The sequence below is a fragment of the Taurulus bubalis genome (assembly GCF_910589615.1).
Source record: "Taurulus bubalis genome assembly, chromosome: 9".
Lineage (NCBI taxonomy): Eukaryota > Metazoa > Chordata > Actinopteri > Perciformes > Cottidae > Taurulus > Taurulus bubalis.
In genome coordinates this window covers 5,098,117-5,117,279 of record NC_136597.1, presented here as the reverse complement: position 1 = coordinate 5,117,279, position 19,163 = coordinate 5,098,117, and the positions used below count along the sequence as shown (strand labels likewise).

Below are 19,163 nucleotides of genomic sequence, written 5' to 3'. Positions count from 1 at the left end.
TTTGAACTGCTTGAGATAATTTGCTGGAAAGAAACTTGTTGGCGAACAGAACTACTACACCTGAGCGACAGAGACCCTGAAAGAGGACCAGAGACCCTGAAAGAGGACCTCAGTGGCCTGCTGAAGGGACTGGGCTGTGAGTTGGACCAGAGCTGTGGAGGTAAGACAACTTTTATGTTTTTTTTTTTATTATCAACGAAAACAATTAAATAAAAAGCTTTTAAAAAAAAGCTTTTAAAAAGTGTTCTCAGTTTAGAAATCAGTGAAACTTTTTGACTTTCAATGTTAAAACGTCACAGAATGTTATCAGGCCTGTAAAATTATATTTGAGCGACAGAATGGCTTAAAAATTGCGGGAGATGTGTGGAGTGTGTTAACGATTAGTATAGAGGTTCGAAACCCTTGTTATTTTGGGTTTAAGGCATCAAAACTCGAAATGTAACATTGAAATGTCAAAAACAAAATGGCGCCTGAGCCATTTTTATCGAATTCTGTAGACTGTGCACCATGGAAACCATATTTGTTTTGACTGTTGAAACGTGACTTATTGCACACACATCTGCTCTTTATACTTTAGTATATTAAATACATGATTTATTTAACATTTAACATTGAACATTGAAATGCACTTTGCTCGTTGTTGCGATACTTTGTTTTGAGGGGACAAGAGCGATCTGTTAAGTCATTATGGGACCCTCCACGCACTGTGATTTGCACCTCATGAACAGGGAGAATTATGAGTTATAAACGAAAGAGATTACCATGGTTATGTTGGATTAATATCGCCATGTTTTACTGTGCGTCATGACGCACGTCCTCAGTGTCAATTAAATACGTTCGCGCCGTTTATTGCAAACCATTGATTGTTTTGTTCACACAAACACTGAAGCCCTTACAATTGTTTGGTGCAGAATACATGTATTTGCCAAGAGCTCACGAGAACTCAACATGTCGGTTAATTGACCAGAAAAAAAAGCTGAGCGAGAAAGGCACCTGCATGGTCTGTGCTTTTTAAATGAAGCACTCTTCATGTGCAATTTAAGATTTAAGCTTGCTAATTATGAACGCTACATTGTTGTTTGAGACAAATACAAATAGTAATACTGCTGACAATATCAATAACGATACTAATAATTATTGGCATTGGAATATATTTCTCTCTCTCTCTATGTATATATATACATGTGTATATATACATACAGTATATATAGTAAAACAGCCCGTGAACAGATGGAAGCAGTATTATTTGTTTCTGATTCCCTCATCTCTTTAAACTAACACAGGCAGAACTTATGTATGTTTGATATTACTGTTTATAAATGTTTACAGGCACAGCCTCCTATGTGCTGTCTGCGTTGTTAGGTTATGGATATGCTGTCGTTTTTTCTTTTTTTTAAACTTTGATTATTGCTCAATGTAATCCAGAAATATTTAATGTTATGAGAAATCCTTACGTTTGAACCTTTCCCTTTCAGCTGGTGTGAACTACGTCATGGAGCGTCCTGCTAGAGGCCCCGTCAGGCTCGCCTTAGACGACGAAGGTAAGGAAGGTGAGTTGGAGCTTGCATTTGTGAATGGTCATTTTGTGTATGGTGTTTGGGAACAGGAGGTGTTCATTCGCCAGCTCCTCCATGGTGAACGCCTAGAGGACGACGAGGGAGAGGAAGACGAGGGAGAGGACAAGGAGAGAGAGGACGACGAGGGACACTGGGAGGACTGGGAGGACGACGAGGAAGAAGACGACGAGAGAGAGGACAACGAGGAAGACTGGGATCCCGAAGATTCCGGATATGGCTCCATGGACTCTCCGGAGGAGGAAGAAGAGGACGAAGAAGAGGTGGTGGAAGAGGAGGATGAAGAAGATGAAGATGACCCTGTGGCGCCCACATCCCCAGAAGAGTCTGCGCCCTCCACGTCAGGACTTGCACCCTCCGCCAAGAGGACCAGAGAAGAGGACGGGGAGTCTGCGCCCTCCACGCCAGGACTCGGATCCTCCGCCAAGAGGACCAGAGAAGAGGACTACGGGGAGTCTGCGCCCTCCACGTCAGGACTCGGATCCTTCAGAAGATACTGGCAGTGGGATGAGGACAGCGACTCGGATTGAGACCGACAGCCTGTTTGCTGCAGGATTGTAAAACCTTTATGTCTGGCAGGACTGATAAAGCACCAGACAGCCTTCCCTCGCGTCTGGCGGGGTTGGCAATAGGTAGCATCCTGCAGCAGAGGCTTGGTGCGGATCGTCCTGAAGATGCTTCGCTGAGGAGGAAGAAAAAGATGAAGATGACCCTCTCACCCAGCGGTTCCCAACTCTGAGTTTCTGACAGGACCTGCAGCACCCAAGTCCCTTTCCCCCTGGCTATCTTTTCACCCTCCCTTTTGGCGTGGCGCCCCCAGCCCCACAGAGGTCAGAAGAGTCTGCACCCTCCAAGTCAGGCCTCAGATCCTCCACAAACAGAATACACTGGCAGAGGGATGAGGACAGCGACTCGGATTGAGACCGACAGCCTGTTTGCTGCAGGATTGTAAAACCTTTATGTCTGGCAGGACTGATAAAGCGCCAGACAGCCTTCCCCCGCGTCTGGCGGGCAAGGTAACCTCCCTCGCGTCTGGCGGGGTTGGCAATAGGTAGCATCCTGCAGCAGAGGTTTTGGCGCGGATCGTCCAGAAGAAGCTCCGCCCCCAGTTGTGTACTTTGGAGTTTTGTGTAGGGTACTGCGGGAGTATGGGGAGCTGGACCCGTTGCAACGGGCTATCCGGTCTCTGTACGACTGCAGTGTGAGCTCTGTTCTTATTCTCTGCATTAAGTCTGTGAATTCTGAATGGTTGTTATTCTGTGTATGTTTTTCTTCATACGGTGTCTTTCCCAGAACAACACTTAATACCAGCAATAACAGGAGTCCCCTGAAAGTGTCTGGCTGAACCAGACAGATGTGTTGTAAACAATTACTAACGTTAAGAAAAGTTTCCAAGTCTCTTTTACTCAGGTATCGATGGCCGTGATACAGGAAGCAACATCCAGGGTCTCCTTCAAGACGCAGCAGATGAGAAGGATAAGACTACAGGACCAGATGGAGAGCGGCGGTCGCCTTTCTTTCAGTGGGCTGAGTAAGTAATCCCTCCCAAGGACTACAGAAGTATCAGTAATACGATTGCATCATTGGAGGCCAGATTCAACACAACAATGTAAAGGTTGTGTAGTTGAGTTCCAAAGTATTCATCTCTTGTGTGTGTGTCTCACAGGGCAGGACTCCTCAGGTCTCACTCTTGGGGCAGCTGAGGGTGGACGTCAACCAACCCGTCATCCCAGGACGACTCAGACCCACAACAGACCTGAACCCCTCTCAGCACCCCAGAGAGTCAGAGACCCAGTGAGTACGGTCCTCCCTGCCCCTCCACCCCGACACCACCCGCCCCACCCACCAGCCGAGAGGACGGGGAGCGTCCCGTCCCCACCAGCACAGAGGACGTAGTTTGTCTCCATCTGCTTCTTCTGTGCTGGAGGGTTCGGGAAGCTCCTCACACACACAGGAAGCTCCTCACACACACAGGAAGCTGTCAGCAGCTGTTTGCATCTGCTCAGAATTCAAGAAGGAGACTGACGGTTCAGGCTGAACAAGAAATGATCATTCTAAAAGCTTTAAAGTATTTCATTTGTCACATAGAATACAGTATGTTCATGTAAACTGTATGCACAGTATTTATAGTTGTATTAGCATGATTACATACATGTTCTTCTACATATGTCTTTATATTAGAAACAATGTCATAATATTTCTGATATAATTAAATGTATGACACTTTATATACAATAAATATTGTGCAAATTATAATTGCATTTCTTTTTGATTTCCATTTGACTCAAAGGCATTACTGTTATTACTGTTAAGTATTGATCTTTGTAATATTACATGTTGATACAAATAAAATGGAGGAACAGCCAGCAACTTGTAGTATAATTCTTCTTCTCATAAACAATTGTTATCTTTACTGATTGTGTACCAGAACAGAAAGTAATGATACATACATGCAGGTGCATGGGAACAAGATATGACGTTAATATATGAGGGGGAAACAATGTGGGAACTTAATTAATGATGTCATTATTATCATGTTCATAACACTGCTGTAGCTTATTTCAAAATGATCACATAAAACTTACCAACACTGGAGAGGCATAACAAAATAAAGAAATACATAGAAAATAACTACAAGATCCATTTGTGTTTTTACTTTGCAACAAACAGGTCCGGCTCAAAGAGTATTGTCAGGTACATATACTGTCGGCCTAAATAGATCAATGAAACATTTGATTGTTATTGCACGATATAAAAATGAAATTATGAGATGAAAGTTCCGGTCAATACTCGGTCAATATGTCCAATATGGAGGGGGTGCGCGCCGAACAACTTCCCGTCATCCCCGTATTTATGTACATGATATCAGAGAGCAGACCTGGGTAGGAAATGCACGGCCTGCCACTGGAGGTCAGGGGTCAACCGCAAAACATCTGGTGTACAGTCTGATGCAACAACTAAGAGAAACTAACTCCTTTTTCACAGTTAAACGTGCAGTGTCACACAGATCAGACGGAGAGATCTGAGCAGACACATGCAGGGCAGGTTGTACATGGGCACAATAATCAACCAATTGCAAGTGACAGTAAATGGACCTGTACACATTCATTATGGATGTAAGACTGTTATACATACATGGATGTTCAATGCGTTTTATTAAACTGATGAAAATCACATGCGGAGGAAGTCAAGAAACAAGGTTGCACAAGTCATATTAATGTAACCAAACAGCAGCCGGGCATTATCCATTCAATATTACAATACATTAATTAATTAACATTTTTGCAGAATTGAAGTGATTTTAAAGCTCAATATTAGTTATGTATAGATTAGCCCACCATTCACTATCCATCTACTATCACTGTGGTACTGATGTGCTTTTTTTGCTGGGCTTTAGCAGTGTCAATGGATATCTGGACATGCTTTAGAGAGGTATAACATATATAATGAGGAGGACTATCTCCCTCTTTACAAGATTCAAATGAAATGAGTGTAATATGGAAGTGGAGCTCTCTGGAAAGAAACATGCTGTAATGGTTGCACACTTTACTTTTGTCCTGAACATTCTCGTCGCTGGGGAGCCCTGGACAGCACGTCCGTTACCACGTTGTCCGTCCCCATCACATAACCACCTGATTAACCTCTGGTTGGAACACGTCAAGGAGTTCAGGAAGGTAAGTGGGTTGTGGTCAGTAAAAACAACTACCAGAATATGTCACTCTTACCTGTCTTAAAAACTTGAGAGCCCTGCATTACTAATGTAGAAACCAAAGCAAACCAACTGAAATAAATAAACCCAGGGCAAATTTTTTTCTCAATAATATTTGTTATTCTAAGATACTGTAATAGCACTTAAGTTATTTGGGCAGAATACCGATTATTTGTACTTTTTCCTTGCCGAGGCTTCCAAATAGCTGTCTTCTTTCATGCTCATATTTCTGTCTGTGTAGAATAACATGTTCTATTGTTTCCTCTTGCCCACATTTGCCTGTGTCATGTTTCCCTATTTTTTTGTAGCGTACTATTCAGCCCAGTGTGTCCAAATGGCAGTCTTGATTTGACGGTTTCTTCTCCTGTTCCTTCCTGCACATCTAATTTCTCCCACTTTCATCTGGACTCTGAAAAACCATTTATGTCCTCCTCCCATTGCCGTCCTCCTCCCATTGCTTCTGCCACCTTTCCTTTAACCTCTTTTTAATAATGCTTTTGGTTTTTAATTTGCTGAATTTGACTTCAACTTTTGTGCAATTATTTTTTGTGGCTTCTTTTGCCGCTTTATCTGCCATTTCATTCCCTCTGACACCAACATGTGCTGGAACCAGGAACACTACTGTCAGACCCATCATTTGAATCCTGTATAATGTTTGTTGTATTTCAATGAGGATGTCTGGTCTACTGTCTGAATGACTGTTCTATACGCTGCATGATGGAGTCTGAACAAATGATGGCCCTCAATGGTCTTGTGTCCTCTATCCACTGTAATGCAGACATTATTGCCAGCATTTCCCCTGTGTACACCGATAATTTCAAAGCAGTTCTATCTGCCCCCCATTCCCTTCCCACCAAACACCTCATTATATTTAGCACTTATCCTCTACTTTTTTAATATGTACAGCCCATGTGGCCCTTTTGTCAAACCACACACCCAAAAAGTGTTTTACTCTTTACAATTCGTGATTATATAGTTTTAGTTTGACCTCATTACCAATTTGTTTCCTTGTAAAGAACATTGTTATTGTCTTATCTGCTGAAAATGTAAAACCCCATTTATATGACCACTCTACCTGTACAAATAGCTCTCTGCAGTTTCTTTGCTATGAATTCCACATTTCTTCCCTTCTTCCAAAATGACCCATCATCTGCAAGTATGACAATCCATTTTCTATTTCACTGAACACATCATTGATCATTATGGAGAATGACTATACTCCCTTGAGGTGTTGCTTTTTCGACACCACACTTTCCCGAATAGCTCTCTCCAACTCAGACTTCTATGAATCTCTTTAATAAAAATATTGCATCCATCTATACATTTGACCTTTAACACGCAACTTGCAAAGTCTAATTAATAACCCTTCCCTCAACATCATATATGCCTTCTCTATGTCAAAAAATACCGCTACCACACTTTCTTTGTGCTTTCCTAGTTTCATGTTCCAAACTTAAAGCTGGATCTGTTGTATTTCTCCCTTTCCTGAAACCACTCTGATATTTGGATAAATAACCTTTACTTTCATGATATGTTAATCTTTCATTTATAATTTTATAATGTTTTTATAAAGGTACTATGCTTTATAATCTGTTTATATAAGTGTATAATTACAGTTTTAAGCACTCAATCGATAATGTTTTTTAACAATAATCATCATCATTATTAAGCATTTTTATAATGACTTATAAGTACATACTTCAGGCAGATCACACAAGGATCAAATTACATTTGAAACTTTTTCCAGGGAAACACTTTAGTTAATCAAACGTTGGCATTACAAAAAATACTAAATTACAGCTGAAGGTGAAGTTATGGAAACGTCCATAATTCCAATTCATCATCAACACAAGTTATTTCTGTTTCATGCCTCTGAACAAATAAATATTTTTTTTTATTATATATTTTTTATTTATACTGAAAGCAAACAATGCACTCAGTCACTCATATTCAGCTTGTAATCGATTCCACAATGACCAAGTAGAGTAATCACATTATAGCGCATTATAACAGTGATTATAATGTGTTATAAATTGTGTTTTAGGATGTACCACAACTATATATGAAAATAATGCCGGTGAGTGATCAACAATTATGAAGTATTATGATACTTGACCTCACACTCATTATAAAATGCTTTCAAATATGTTCGAATTGTTGTCATAAATGCTATTATGAGAGTGCTTAGTGTTATGCAAAGATTGTAATTAATAGAAACGGGCTTCATAGATTTTTTTTATCCAAATGCCGGTGACTCATATTTGTATCTAAAAAGTGTAAATATGAATGTGTTGAACAGTGTGAGAGAGATGTTGTTGTTCAAAGCTAAATAAAGGGTCAAATAAAACCATCTACAGCTTAACAGAAACTAAACAATGTAATGAAGCTAACGATGTGATGCAAACCTTTTAAAATGACTGCAGGACAACTCTAAACTTCTCACTGATCTTCGAACTAACCTGACATAAGACTTTGACGTCACGGGAAGGCGCTCGTGCACAAGTGCGCGGTCTAAAGTCCTAAATGCCACATTGCGCATGCGTGTTTTTGATCGGCAACAATGTAATATTGTCATGTGTTTCCTACCGCACCGTTTTATACATAAGGTCTGTAGTTATTATCTTAATTATATAATAATAATAATGAGGATGATAATCATAATAATTATATTAATAACAATAATATTTACAGCAAGTCTTCATGAGCCTCCACGCTAACCATACAATCACTGCACTTTCATTTTTTTGGAGAGTTTTGGAGAGTCTGTGCGGAGAGTGCGCAAACGCATTGCTTATTATATCAAGAGTTGCTCCAAAAGGTCAGGTTTATATTACGTTTAGATTTAGATATTCTGTGATTTCTTTATTGTAAATTCCTCCTCGTAAGGGCAATGACCTCATCTTGTTTATGAGAAAGCGATGACAGGTTATGTGGTGTGTCCCATAACTTCTTTATTTGACGTCCGCAATGAAACTTTAAACTTGTTTGCACTTTATTATTATTATCACAATTCACTTCATGTTGGAGAGAAACGTACTTTCAATCTTCTGTTTGCACAAATGGAAATTGACATTAAAGCTTACTTTTGACTTTTTGACTTCTTCTTTTTTTAACTCTCATTTGAACAATCCAGGTTGCGACATGTTCATTTGTTCATAGAATATCATCCAATTATAAGATTAGTAAAGTTTGCTCTCCACAGCAGGCTAGAGGTCGGAGTGTCTTCACTGTCGCCCCGAGAGTTTTTTCGCAACAGGTGCGTCTGGATGCGATGCTGCATTCAGGGAACATGTAGGAATCGGGTACCTTTGACAGTCTTACACAAATCCCGTCCTCTCTCAGCTTTGAGGTAGACAATAGCGTTCGAGACAGCTGACCTTTGTTTACCAAACAAGAGCAACCCTCCAGGCACATTATTCAGACGTTTCGAGTTGTCGAAACAACCGCAGCGCCGCTGTGACTGTCATTAACTCGCGTCCACGATCTTTATCGGAGGCGTTTGAACGCCTCACAGACCCCGCCTCTCGTGAATAGTTGGGAGCTTTAATGCCCCTTGGTGTCAGCGGAGAAGTTGAACTCTCAGGCCAGTAGTCAGGTCGACGGCCCCGCGAGGAGGTCTCTGTGCTCCCTTCTTGTGTTCAGCTGGACGCCAGTCCGCATCTCCACTGTCAGCATGTCCCCGCGGCTCTTCACGCAGAGGGAGGTGGCCCGCCACAGCACCAAGGACTCCTGCTGGGTGCTGCTGGGGACCAGGGTGTACGACGTGACCTCTTTCTTGCGGATGCACCCGGGCGGGGAGGCGCTCCTCCTGCGGCGGTCAGGCAGGGACGTCCTCCGGGAGATGGAGGGACCCCCGCACCGGCACTCGGAGAACGCGCGGCGGTGGATGGAGCAGTACTACATCGGGGAGCTGGACGCACACAGCGGCTCGGACGAGGCACAGGTAAGAGGGGTGGGGGGCTACAGTTCTTTTAAACGACATGACATATAGTAACACATCATCTTGGTGGAAAGTTCATCGTTCCTTCAGTCTCCAGAGGTAAAGAAATAAAAGCTGGGATGAACCAGTTTTCCATAAACGCTCCATTATTAGATCATAATCATCAATTTTGCAAGCAGTGGCAAGCGCCTACCTGTGTTTTTAAAATGTCGAAGGTTAAAACAACTAACTAAAACTTTATTTATTCTTTTTTAAGTTATAAAATTAGAGGAGGAATGTGTCCCTCTGAGCTAAATATTCCACACGCTGAGCGAGCAGTACCTTGACAGCTCTGAGTTGTGGTGGTTTTGAAAGCCGAGGGCCCTGTTGGCCCTGTGAGTAACAACAGGTGTATAATTGTCTCTCACTTGACTTTACTGGGCGTTTCTGTGGGAGCAGAGAAAATAAACTCCCTGCTTCTCCTGGACTATTGATTTTAGGGGAGGGAATGAGGAGTTAGTGGAAAAAGACATCATGGGGCAGGCGGGGGGAGGCAGGTGATACGATATACCTGTGGAGGTAGAGTAGGGTGGGGGTCAGTGGTGTTAATGAATGATTCAAGAGCTGTGTGTGTGTGTGTGTGTGTGTGTGTGTGTGTGTGTGTGTGTGTGTGCGTGTGAGAGAGGAAAAGAGAGGGAGGAACTGGTTTGTTTTGTCCCAGTAGGGACCAGAGGCGACATCCACCAGGTTTCAAAAAACAAAACGATCTCCGCCCATAATAGCAAGCCTGAAAAGGAATATGGAGGCTATTCATGTGCGCGGGTGCCGGTGTAAACAGGTAGATTGGTTGTTTAGTATTAAAGCAGTCTTTAATAATAATAATAATAATAATAATAGATAGTGCTTGATAGTGCTTCAGATCTTCCTCTATAAACTCAAACAGACACATTTTCGTGGAAAGTTTTCGAAGTTTCATTTCTCTATCTCTCTCGCACACTCAACTAACACTTACAAATCAAAGTTGACTAGATCACGGGTCAATACATGTGGTCTTCCTTGGTTTCCTTGTCTCACTCGTAGCTCTGCCGTGTGGCTGAAGTCCCTGACGTACTGGGGAGCATTTATGCTTTTTTTCGTTTGCAGTTTCTGTGTGGACTAACGCCATGGCCTCCAAACGTATGTGTTTGTGAGAGGAGAGACCGAGCCAGTTTGCATAAAACTCCGGCCGATAAAAAAAAAAAAGAAGGACTTTTGGACTCCTTTCTTTTCTCTGTCAGCTGCTACATTGAAAGCTTTCTGTATCGGCTGTCTGTTTAATATGCTACCTGAATCGTTTTCTTTCTTCAGGACCGCCTGACGAACCTAATTTCAACGTGAAAGGACTGTTTCTTAATTGTACGGTCACACACTCACACAGACAGACCCACACACACACAAGAAAAAAATAATTCCCATTAACGTCCTCTGGTCACGCTATGGTTCTGCTAAGGAAGACTGGTGCAATCTGACAATGGAAGTCATGAGAGTTCTGCCCACTGACTAAAGTCACATGGACATTCCGGTTGTTGAGGATAATATCGCCCCGACATCGACAAGGACAAGCGGCACCTCGGCCTAACAAATGTTGAACCTACTCCACATTTTCTTCTTTAATGATTGGCCTGCTTAACAGTGGACGGCACGCAGCACAAATACCAGGGCAGGAACAGGGCGTGTGCCAGTGAGACTTCAAATGGGTTTTGATTTGCGCTTGGATGGCATCCAACGGGTCAGAGGCCACGCGTCTTGTCGAGTATTAGCAAGCAGCTTTGCCTTTTGTGGTCGGGTTTCTGTGTCATGGACACGGTGGCATTGATTAATAATTTGCTTTATGAAATGTGTCCCAACAATTACTGATACTATCAAAGAAAATGTAATTAATTTGCTGTGTGCAAGTAACTGGGATCTGTTTCTTTCCACTCTTTTAACCAATTCGAAACCAATCCCCCCCTAGGGGGTGCAGACTGAGCGATTGTTATATAAAACTGTAAATCATAGCTTGTTTTATGAAAGAAAAGCCCAAACGTGCTGTATTTGGATGTATTGAACACCATAAGTAATATACAAGTGAAATATATGGTTTGGTACATGGGAAAATCCTCACAGGCGAAAATGTGCCCCAATGCAAATTTGGGATGCCGTGCCTGAATTTTCTTTGTACTAAACCTCTCTAACTTTGTAATAATCACCCTGAAAGTGCTTTTTTTTTAGGCGGACCTGAAACCTTTTAATTTTAGCTGTGTGACATCTTCATTTACTCTTAACCAGTAACATATAGACTGATATTTACACATCTGAACAAAATCTCACATGTGTATCCTTTTATAATAACACTAAAATAGGTTGGTTTTCTATTGGTTAAATCATAATCAGTGTGTCCCATAATGCGCCAGTGGCCAAGTGGATTTATTGGGTAACACATGCGTAGTGTAAGAACAGAGCTTCATACGTGGTGTAAAGAGATGCACATTCAGGGTTTATGACCGTGTGCATCAGTGTATTACACTATAACCTAAAAATAGGTTCGTTTTCAAAAAGCTAAAGGAAGATCTTGTGCACCAAGGAGTTAAGCCCAGAGGAGGACACAGCCGCCGCTCTCGGGGGAGAACCTCTCGGCTGGCACTCTGCCTCATAGGATGAGAGTGTTTGATCAGACTACAAGTAAATGGCATTTAGCTCGGTGGACATTACAGGACATTCTGTTTGGTGTTGCTTACACAGCAAACAGGCGGAGATTAGAAGACATGGTATCCTCCTTGTTTGCGTAAGTAAGATTAGATATCCTTGTTTTAAAATTGCAAAGCCCAAATGCATCAGTCAAGACACGTCACACGTCTTTCCGCCAGTGCTCAACAAATGATCTCGACCCACGCCTCCGTATTGCCGTATTCTGCATTAATGCGCTATAGTCACATGCTTCCGGACCCCTGAACATGATGTTTTACTAACGATAGATAGACGTGTGTGTGTGTGTGTGTGTGTGTGTGTGTGTGTGTGTGTGTGTGTGAGCAGGTTTACGCCGATTGCTTCCATTCCGTGACGTCATGATCAATCGTCGGCAGCGCAGACACCGGCTGCAGAGAGAACGACCGATGTTCTCGGAGGTTAGCCTTATGGCATCAAGCCCTGTTTTCCCGAAAATCCGAATGGTTAATATTCCCATACTAAATTCCGATTATCTCCTCAACCACAAGGCCTATTTGAGTACGGTATAATATACAACAAACCCTTGGGAACATAGCTAATAAGTTCATATGTGTTACTGGTATATTGGTTTATTGGTTTATGCACAGAAAAGAAATAATATATATTTTGCAAAAAAATAATTAAAAGTTGTATTTCCTTATCATAACTATATTTTCTATATTTGAATTTAATGTTAATGTTAAGAGTATCTGTGCGAAGTTTGGCTTTGATTGAGTGAAGTTAAGTATTTCTAATATTTAAAGCAGGACATTTCTGAGAATACGTTTTTAGTGTTTGGGCGAGGCTAAAATCACGAGTAAATTTTTTAAATATAAAGATACTCTTAACATATGTTACATATTAAATTCAAATATAGCAAATATAGTTACGATAAGAGAAAACAACTTTTAATAATTTTTTTGCAAAATGTATTTATTTATTTTCCTTTTCTGTCATAAACCAATATACCAGCAACACATATATGACTTTATACATGTCCTTTCCAGTCCAGTAGCTGAGCTTTTTGCAGTGTTTCGGCAGGGTCGACCCCAACGTTTATATTAGTTAAATTAAGGAATGTGTGTAGCAGCGATCCAAAGTCACCAGTGTAGTTGTATGTTGCATTGTGGGCATTTTTCAAAGACATAACTCCTTATTCTTTAGTCAGTCACAGGTGCACCTTTGTTTGCCCTGTGCTCTGGTCGCCAGAGGCCAACCCACTTCTGGACAGGATGTGGGAATACCGCTCGCCTCGACAAAGTCTTTCAATTTATTTTCCTACTTTTTGTCTCTCTCTCTCTTTCTCTCTCTCTTCCATTGATCGGAAATGGCAATTAATTCAACGGTGGCAGGTCACATTTTTACGCCTAATGTGCAGGAGAATGCTGCTCTGTGGTCGTGAACTTGGGAGGATAGTGCGCCGTATTGTTAAATAAGTGGATCCGCAAATGAGAAAGCGACTGAATGAATGAACAGCGGTGTGTGTGTGTGTGTGTGTGTGTGTGCCGAATTGAATAGTCGTAGTTAAGAGCACAACAGGACGTTGTAAGGTGACTTGTGACTTTCAATATGCACGGATCCTCTCTGCTCAATGATGGGATTGTGTCTTTCACCAGAGGGCAGGCGGAGGAAGAGGGGGAGAGAATTGGGAAAGGACTCGGTACAATATTAACAGTAAGCTCAATTGGAATGTGGAAAATGTACGCCACTGGTTAGTCATTTATCTTTTCATCAGCATTGGAGATGGTTTGTTCCGATACCATCTTTTCCTTCCACATACCGATATCTGAACTTGCGTATCGGCCGATAGCCATCCCATACCAGTGAGGGGAAAATCCTTTGTTATTGTCCATCGTGGTTTTATTGGCATAAAAACACACCATCCAAATGATTAGGAAATATATGATTGTATTTCTATTTAAATATGTGCTTTGATTAAAACAAAATTGAAACAAAATCTAACGTCTCCTTCAAACAACTGTATTTATTTATTGTATTTATTCAAGATTACAAGATTACATTTGAAGACGCCATTATGAAGTGATGATTGACCTTCGCCCAGTATAAATTGTTCCCTACTGGAGCTTGAACGCACCTCCGTTAACGTTTGCCCTCCAGCCGCTAACGCCAACTAGCCGCTAACGCCAACCAGCCGCTAACGCCAACTAGCGCTCCTGCTTTTGGTTACGTTGTGGTTATTTATGAAATACATACTACTACTATAATACTTATTACTCCCTCAGTAGCCACTGAAATGAATAGCTTCGTATAATCTAGGATCCTTTGCATGTGTTTTGTTTACATTCAACTCCACTCCACACCAGCGGCGGGTCATCAGTTCTCTCCCCAACCAAGCTGTTGAGGCAAACGGCCTCTTTTACAACTCTTAAGAGCCGCCCTGAGTTTATCACCAGGGCGACACATTACCCGGCTCATTGTGTTCCTTTGCTGCCATAGAGACTGTCGATACGGCAATTAGTGCTCAGGTGCCCGGCCCCAGGCGGCTCCCCTTCACCTGGGAGAGACGGGGAGAGAGAGAGCGAGCGAGGATGAGGGAAGCTGGGTGGACGCTCAGAAGGGATGGAGACGACCATGTGCTCAAAGGAAACAATTGATTTGGGCAAAGGGTCTCACAGGAGTGATGCTGAAGCTCCCAGTGTTTGCACTGAGCCTAGAGTCCTAAGGTCACAACTTGATTTCCCCCCCGATGCTATTTCTGCGTTCTCATTGGTCGGTTGCTCGAGCAGCTCGAGGCCCCGCCGGTGTTCGCTAGTGACACAACGAACAGGACAGAGGAGAATATGGAACACTGGGACTGAATTTCCACTCAACTTTCCTAAAATATCATGATGCATTTTGTATATCCCGAGTTACTAAAACAAAGTCGCGTGACTCATTTTGAGGATGTGTTTGGTTTTGATTTTACAGTCCTTTAAAACAAACAAATAAGCATTTGTTCTGTATAAAATGAATACTCCAACTAAAATTGATTAACCAAATAGTGTTTTAGATTACTTTCCGCCCCTCCCGCTTAATCCCATTATGGATATTGTGTAATCAGTGCAGGTGCTCATCTGGGGAAACACCTCGGTGTCGGGTGAAAAGACTGGGAATTTGCGGTAAGAAATACGTGTGTGTGTGTGTGTGTGTGTAGTTGCCTTTTACTCCATGCCTTCCCTATTCCAACTCACAGGTTTTACAAAGACAGATTATTAAATAAATAAGATATGGCAACAATTCAATTTAACGTGGCTTCATGTGATTCACACATATACTGACACAGGAAATGAACCGAGACGCATTTAGAATGGTTGCACCTGCGAAATGGTCCATTCATCCATCGGCCAGCCGATCGTCTCCCCAGTGCTTGTTAACTTTTTTAACTGGGACGATATCACACAGTTCAATGTTCATGTCACTTACTGGCCACCGTACCTGAAGCCCAGACCAAAAACAGTTTGGTCTGGGCTTTTCCTTTTGGTGCCCAAGAAGTTCATTAAGGTCGATCCATTATTTCGGCCCCCAGCAAAGTGAGACTTGATTGAAGTCTTTCAATTTGTCACTGAGCAAATTTTGTTGTTGTTTTCTTCTAACAAGAACATTTCTTCAGAACATGGCAGCATGCTGAGGGTGGATGCACTGTTTATATGGGACTTGGCTCACTAGTTACTGTCTGTATTGTAACATGACACCTGCTGCACACACTGGCCAGCTACACAGAGCCTCTGATTATGACTCACACAGATGGAGAGGGGGAGAAAAGGAGAAGGAGGATGGAATCTCATTCAGGTTCGACTGGTTCCTTTAGTTGGACGGAGACGAGTGATATTGCTAGAGACACACACACACACACACACATACACACATACACACACACACACACACACACACACACACACACACACACACATATTCCATTCCTTTTGTTGTGTCCTCGGGCTACAAAAAAACACATCTGCACACACGAGCTACACTAGACATTGACTACGAGTTTGTCGAGCCACTGGAAAAAGATGGGGGATTAGTGGAGCTTTAAAATCGTTGTAATCGTGTTTACCTTCTGTGTGTTTGGTTTAGGTCTGTTTATCTGCAGGATTACGTCAAGAACTACTGGGGCCCTATTTAAATATATACGTACATATTTTTAAACTTGGTGGAAGAGTGAAGCGTGGGCTGCAGAAGTGTTCTTATCGGCCCGTCACCCGGCTGTGCCACGGGTGCGGGATCTTGCCGTTTAATAAATAAACAACGTTAGCACCTCTTTTTAAAGCTAAAGTGCGACAATTGATTTCGACTTTTTCTCGCACACCCTGTCTAGGACTGCTGTTCATCACCATGGCCGTTTTTGCAGGTTGTTTTTGTTGTTGTTTTGTTATAGTAGCTGCTATCCGGAGGAAGAGAATTATTGTATATATATACAAAGATTGTATTTTTATTGATTTAAAAATAAGTTTGAATTATGTATTATAAACTGTGAACAGCCTATAGTTCCCTCTCTAACGTCGATCTTATATTCCTGTAAAAAAAAACACCCCAAACATTTGACGATTACATTTAAACACATTGTGATTTACTGAAAAGACCCTGAACGCATCATAATGTAACTGAATTGAACCTCTGCATGTTAGCCGTTAGCGCCGGTGCTGCCAACGCTCCTCCTGATGATTTAAAACAGTTTATTTTTCTTCACAATGCATTATCAGGGATCCTCGACTAAAAAACATTAATGCCGATCTCCCGATCCCATATTTCTTTTACTGAATATCTCGATTGGCAGTAAAACTTTATTTCACTTAACTTAATTAATCCACAGTCCACGTGCTTCCATTCCACCACTAATGAGACTGAACACAGATGGGACTGGTTGCTGGATAGTGTGTGAAATGGATTGATAAAGGTCAACAGATTTTGGCTCATCATGTCTGTTGGATTTGTAAACAAACCGTTTTCCGTTCGCTGTAACCCGATGGATGGATGTGCCACACGATGGTCAGTGTTATCGAACCCTCCTCGCTGTTACTGAACTTTCAACCCAGCTCTTTCCACATGCATCCGGCCCGGGCACCTGCTGTCGACACACACACACACACACACACACACACACACACACACACACACCCAGGTTGCAATATGCAACTGTTAACGTCTCTGAACACGTTTTCATCCCATGTTGGCCATGTAAAAAGAATCGTGTGTGTGTGTGTGTGTGTGTGTGTGTGTGTGTGTGTGTGTGTTATGCGGTCAAACGCCCTCCAATCACACAACAAAGGTGGAAATACAAGAAATTAAAAATGTATATGATGTAATCACATGGTTTTGTAAGCTCTCAAAACGATCGTATCGCCGCGGGTGTGATAAACCAGGTCATTCCCCACAGGTGGACTGACGCTCCTCATCTGCAGTGTAAATGGAGACCAGAGGCACGAAGGTCGCCTGTAGAGCTTCTGCCTTTAAATGCCCTGTTGTGTCTTGGCTGTTATTTATTTACTAAAATCCTGGCAGGATCCTCAACCGTGCTGCTGGAGTCAAAAGCAGAGTCAATGTGATGATGATGATGTTTTTATTCATCACAAATAGGGTTTGACTTTAGGGAAATGAAAGACCAGCGGCAAGCGCCTGCACGGCTTCAGAGTGTCGCCTTTGAGCCACTTGACGTCATCCTTTCATCACAAAATCTCAACTTCACGACCAACCAGGACCACGTCCGCTTACGTGGTGGCGTTACCAGAGGGCAACGTCGACTCAGCCTTTGCCCTACACATAATCCCCCCCACACCTTTTAGTCCGAACACGCTCCCTGTCAACGGCCATAAAACACACGGTGATAAGAACATAATGATATGAAAACCCTGAAGGGGAGGACCCCAGTCTTTCTGGTGAGAATGCACAACCTTTAAATTGTTGGTTTAATATTAACTCAAATTACCTGTGGCCGAGCCTTTTATTGAGCCTTGAGAGTCGGTCACAAGTTGTGTTCTGAATAACATTACACAATTGCTCTATTTTAGATAAGTTTGTCATGATAATAGTCAAATATTAATATTTGCCTGTTTCTACTGATCGGTTTAATCTTTTGACCCTTGGGACGGGGGGAAGGGAAGGGATGGGATCCTGAATGACGTGGAGATATATCTGCAGAAGACGAGGCGTATAAAAAGTTTCATGCAGTTTAGTGTACACATTTTTTTTTAATTGAAGGGGGAATAGGGAGGTATGGGATCGGAACTCACCATCAGCAGATACCGGCGTTAGGAATAGGATACCAGGTTTTAGGAATTAGGAGCTGTTACTTCAAATGGCTAATCTTGATGAATTTTCCTCTGCCCTGTCGTACGTAAGCAGTGTTGCGTCAGCGCGGCTCGCCCATCGAGCATCTCTATCCTTCACCTTTGTCTTACCCCATCCCCTCGTTGGTTCAGTATCTGCCCTGCTCAGCCCTCTGCCCTCTTTCATGTCATTTCAACCCACAACCCCATGATGCCATTGGGACCAGTTCAACATTCCAAATGGGTCCATGGTTGTATCCTGTTGCAGTGCGATGACTGTATTAGAAAAAGGAAGGGTCATTACGTCATTGTGACAGCGCAAGTCAACGGGATGGGCGCCATTATAGTCCCATTATAACCCATCATTTCACTTTTTGACGAACAAATGCTTCTACACAATAACGGCAACACCGCGAGACAAAATCAAACAATTATCCTAAGCTCTGGCTGCTTTTACAGCCATGCCAATTTATTAATGGCTCTGATAATAACTGGTTTGACTCAATGACATGGCCCGTCAGACCTAGGTAAATAAAGGGTCGACAGTATGATGCAATGCTTGCAGTTTGGCTGGCTAACGTTAGCTCAACAAAGTGCAGATGCTCATTGAGGTCATTGACCAACAAAGTAGCCAAAGGTCCAGATTTAAAGAGGCGTGACGTTGGACAACAACAGAGAGCACTGGCTCATGTTAGCCCTCCTGAATATTATTAATGTCATGAACAGTTTGACGGTCGGTTAGTTATTGATAACAATCAACTGCACGTAGAGTATATCGGCATGGCGCTCCCAGGTGAGGTTCCCGTGACGTGACAACCCTCCCTTCTTTCAGGGCCTCGGTTGGGAGTGTACTTGAATAAGGTCAGCTGATAGGAGTAAACATCGCCCGAGCTGTTGCCACGCAATTTAAGCCAATTGAGACGCATCTTCACCATTTGGTTCCTCTTCCTCCCCACCTGCTTATCTTGGGA

The 19,163-nt window shown here is 42.4% G+C and overlaps 1 protein-coding gene across 1 annotated transcript in view; it reads left to right on the top strand.

Moving 5' to 3' along the window:
* Positions 1 to 2,533: 2,533 nt before the first annotated feature.
* The window catches only part of fa2h (fatty acid 2-hydroxylase), a gene marked incomplete at both ends in the record, with an annotated part of 28,345 nt that continues 11,715 nt past the window's right edge, over positions 2,534 to 19,163 (top strand). Inside the window, 3 exons of the mRNA XM_079224091.1 lie at positions 2,534 to 2,590; positions 3,241 to 3,368; positions 8,926 to 9,226. Coding sequence (XP_079080217.1) covers positions 2,534 to 2,590; positions 3,241 to 3,368; positions 8,926 to 9,226 — 486 coding nt within the window. The remainder of the gene's footprint in view (positions 2,591 to 3,240; positions 3,369 to 8,925; positions 9,227 to 19,163) is intronic.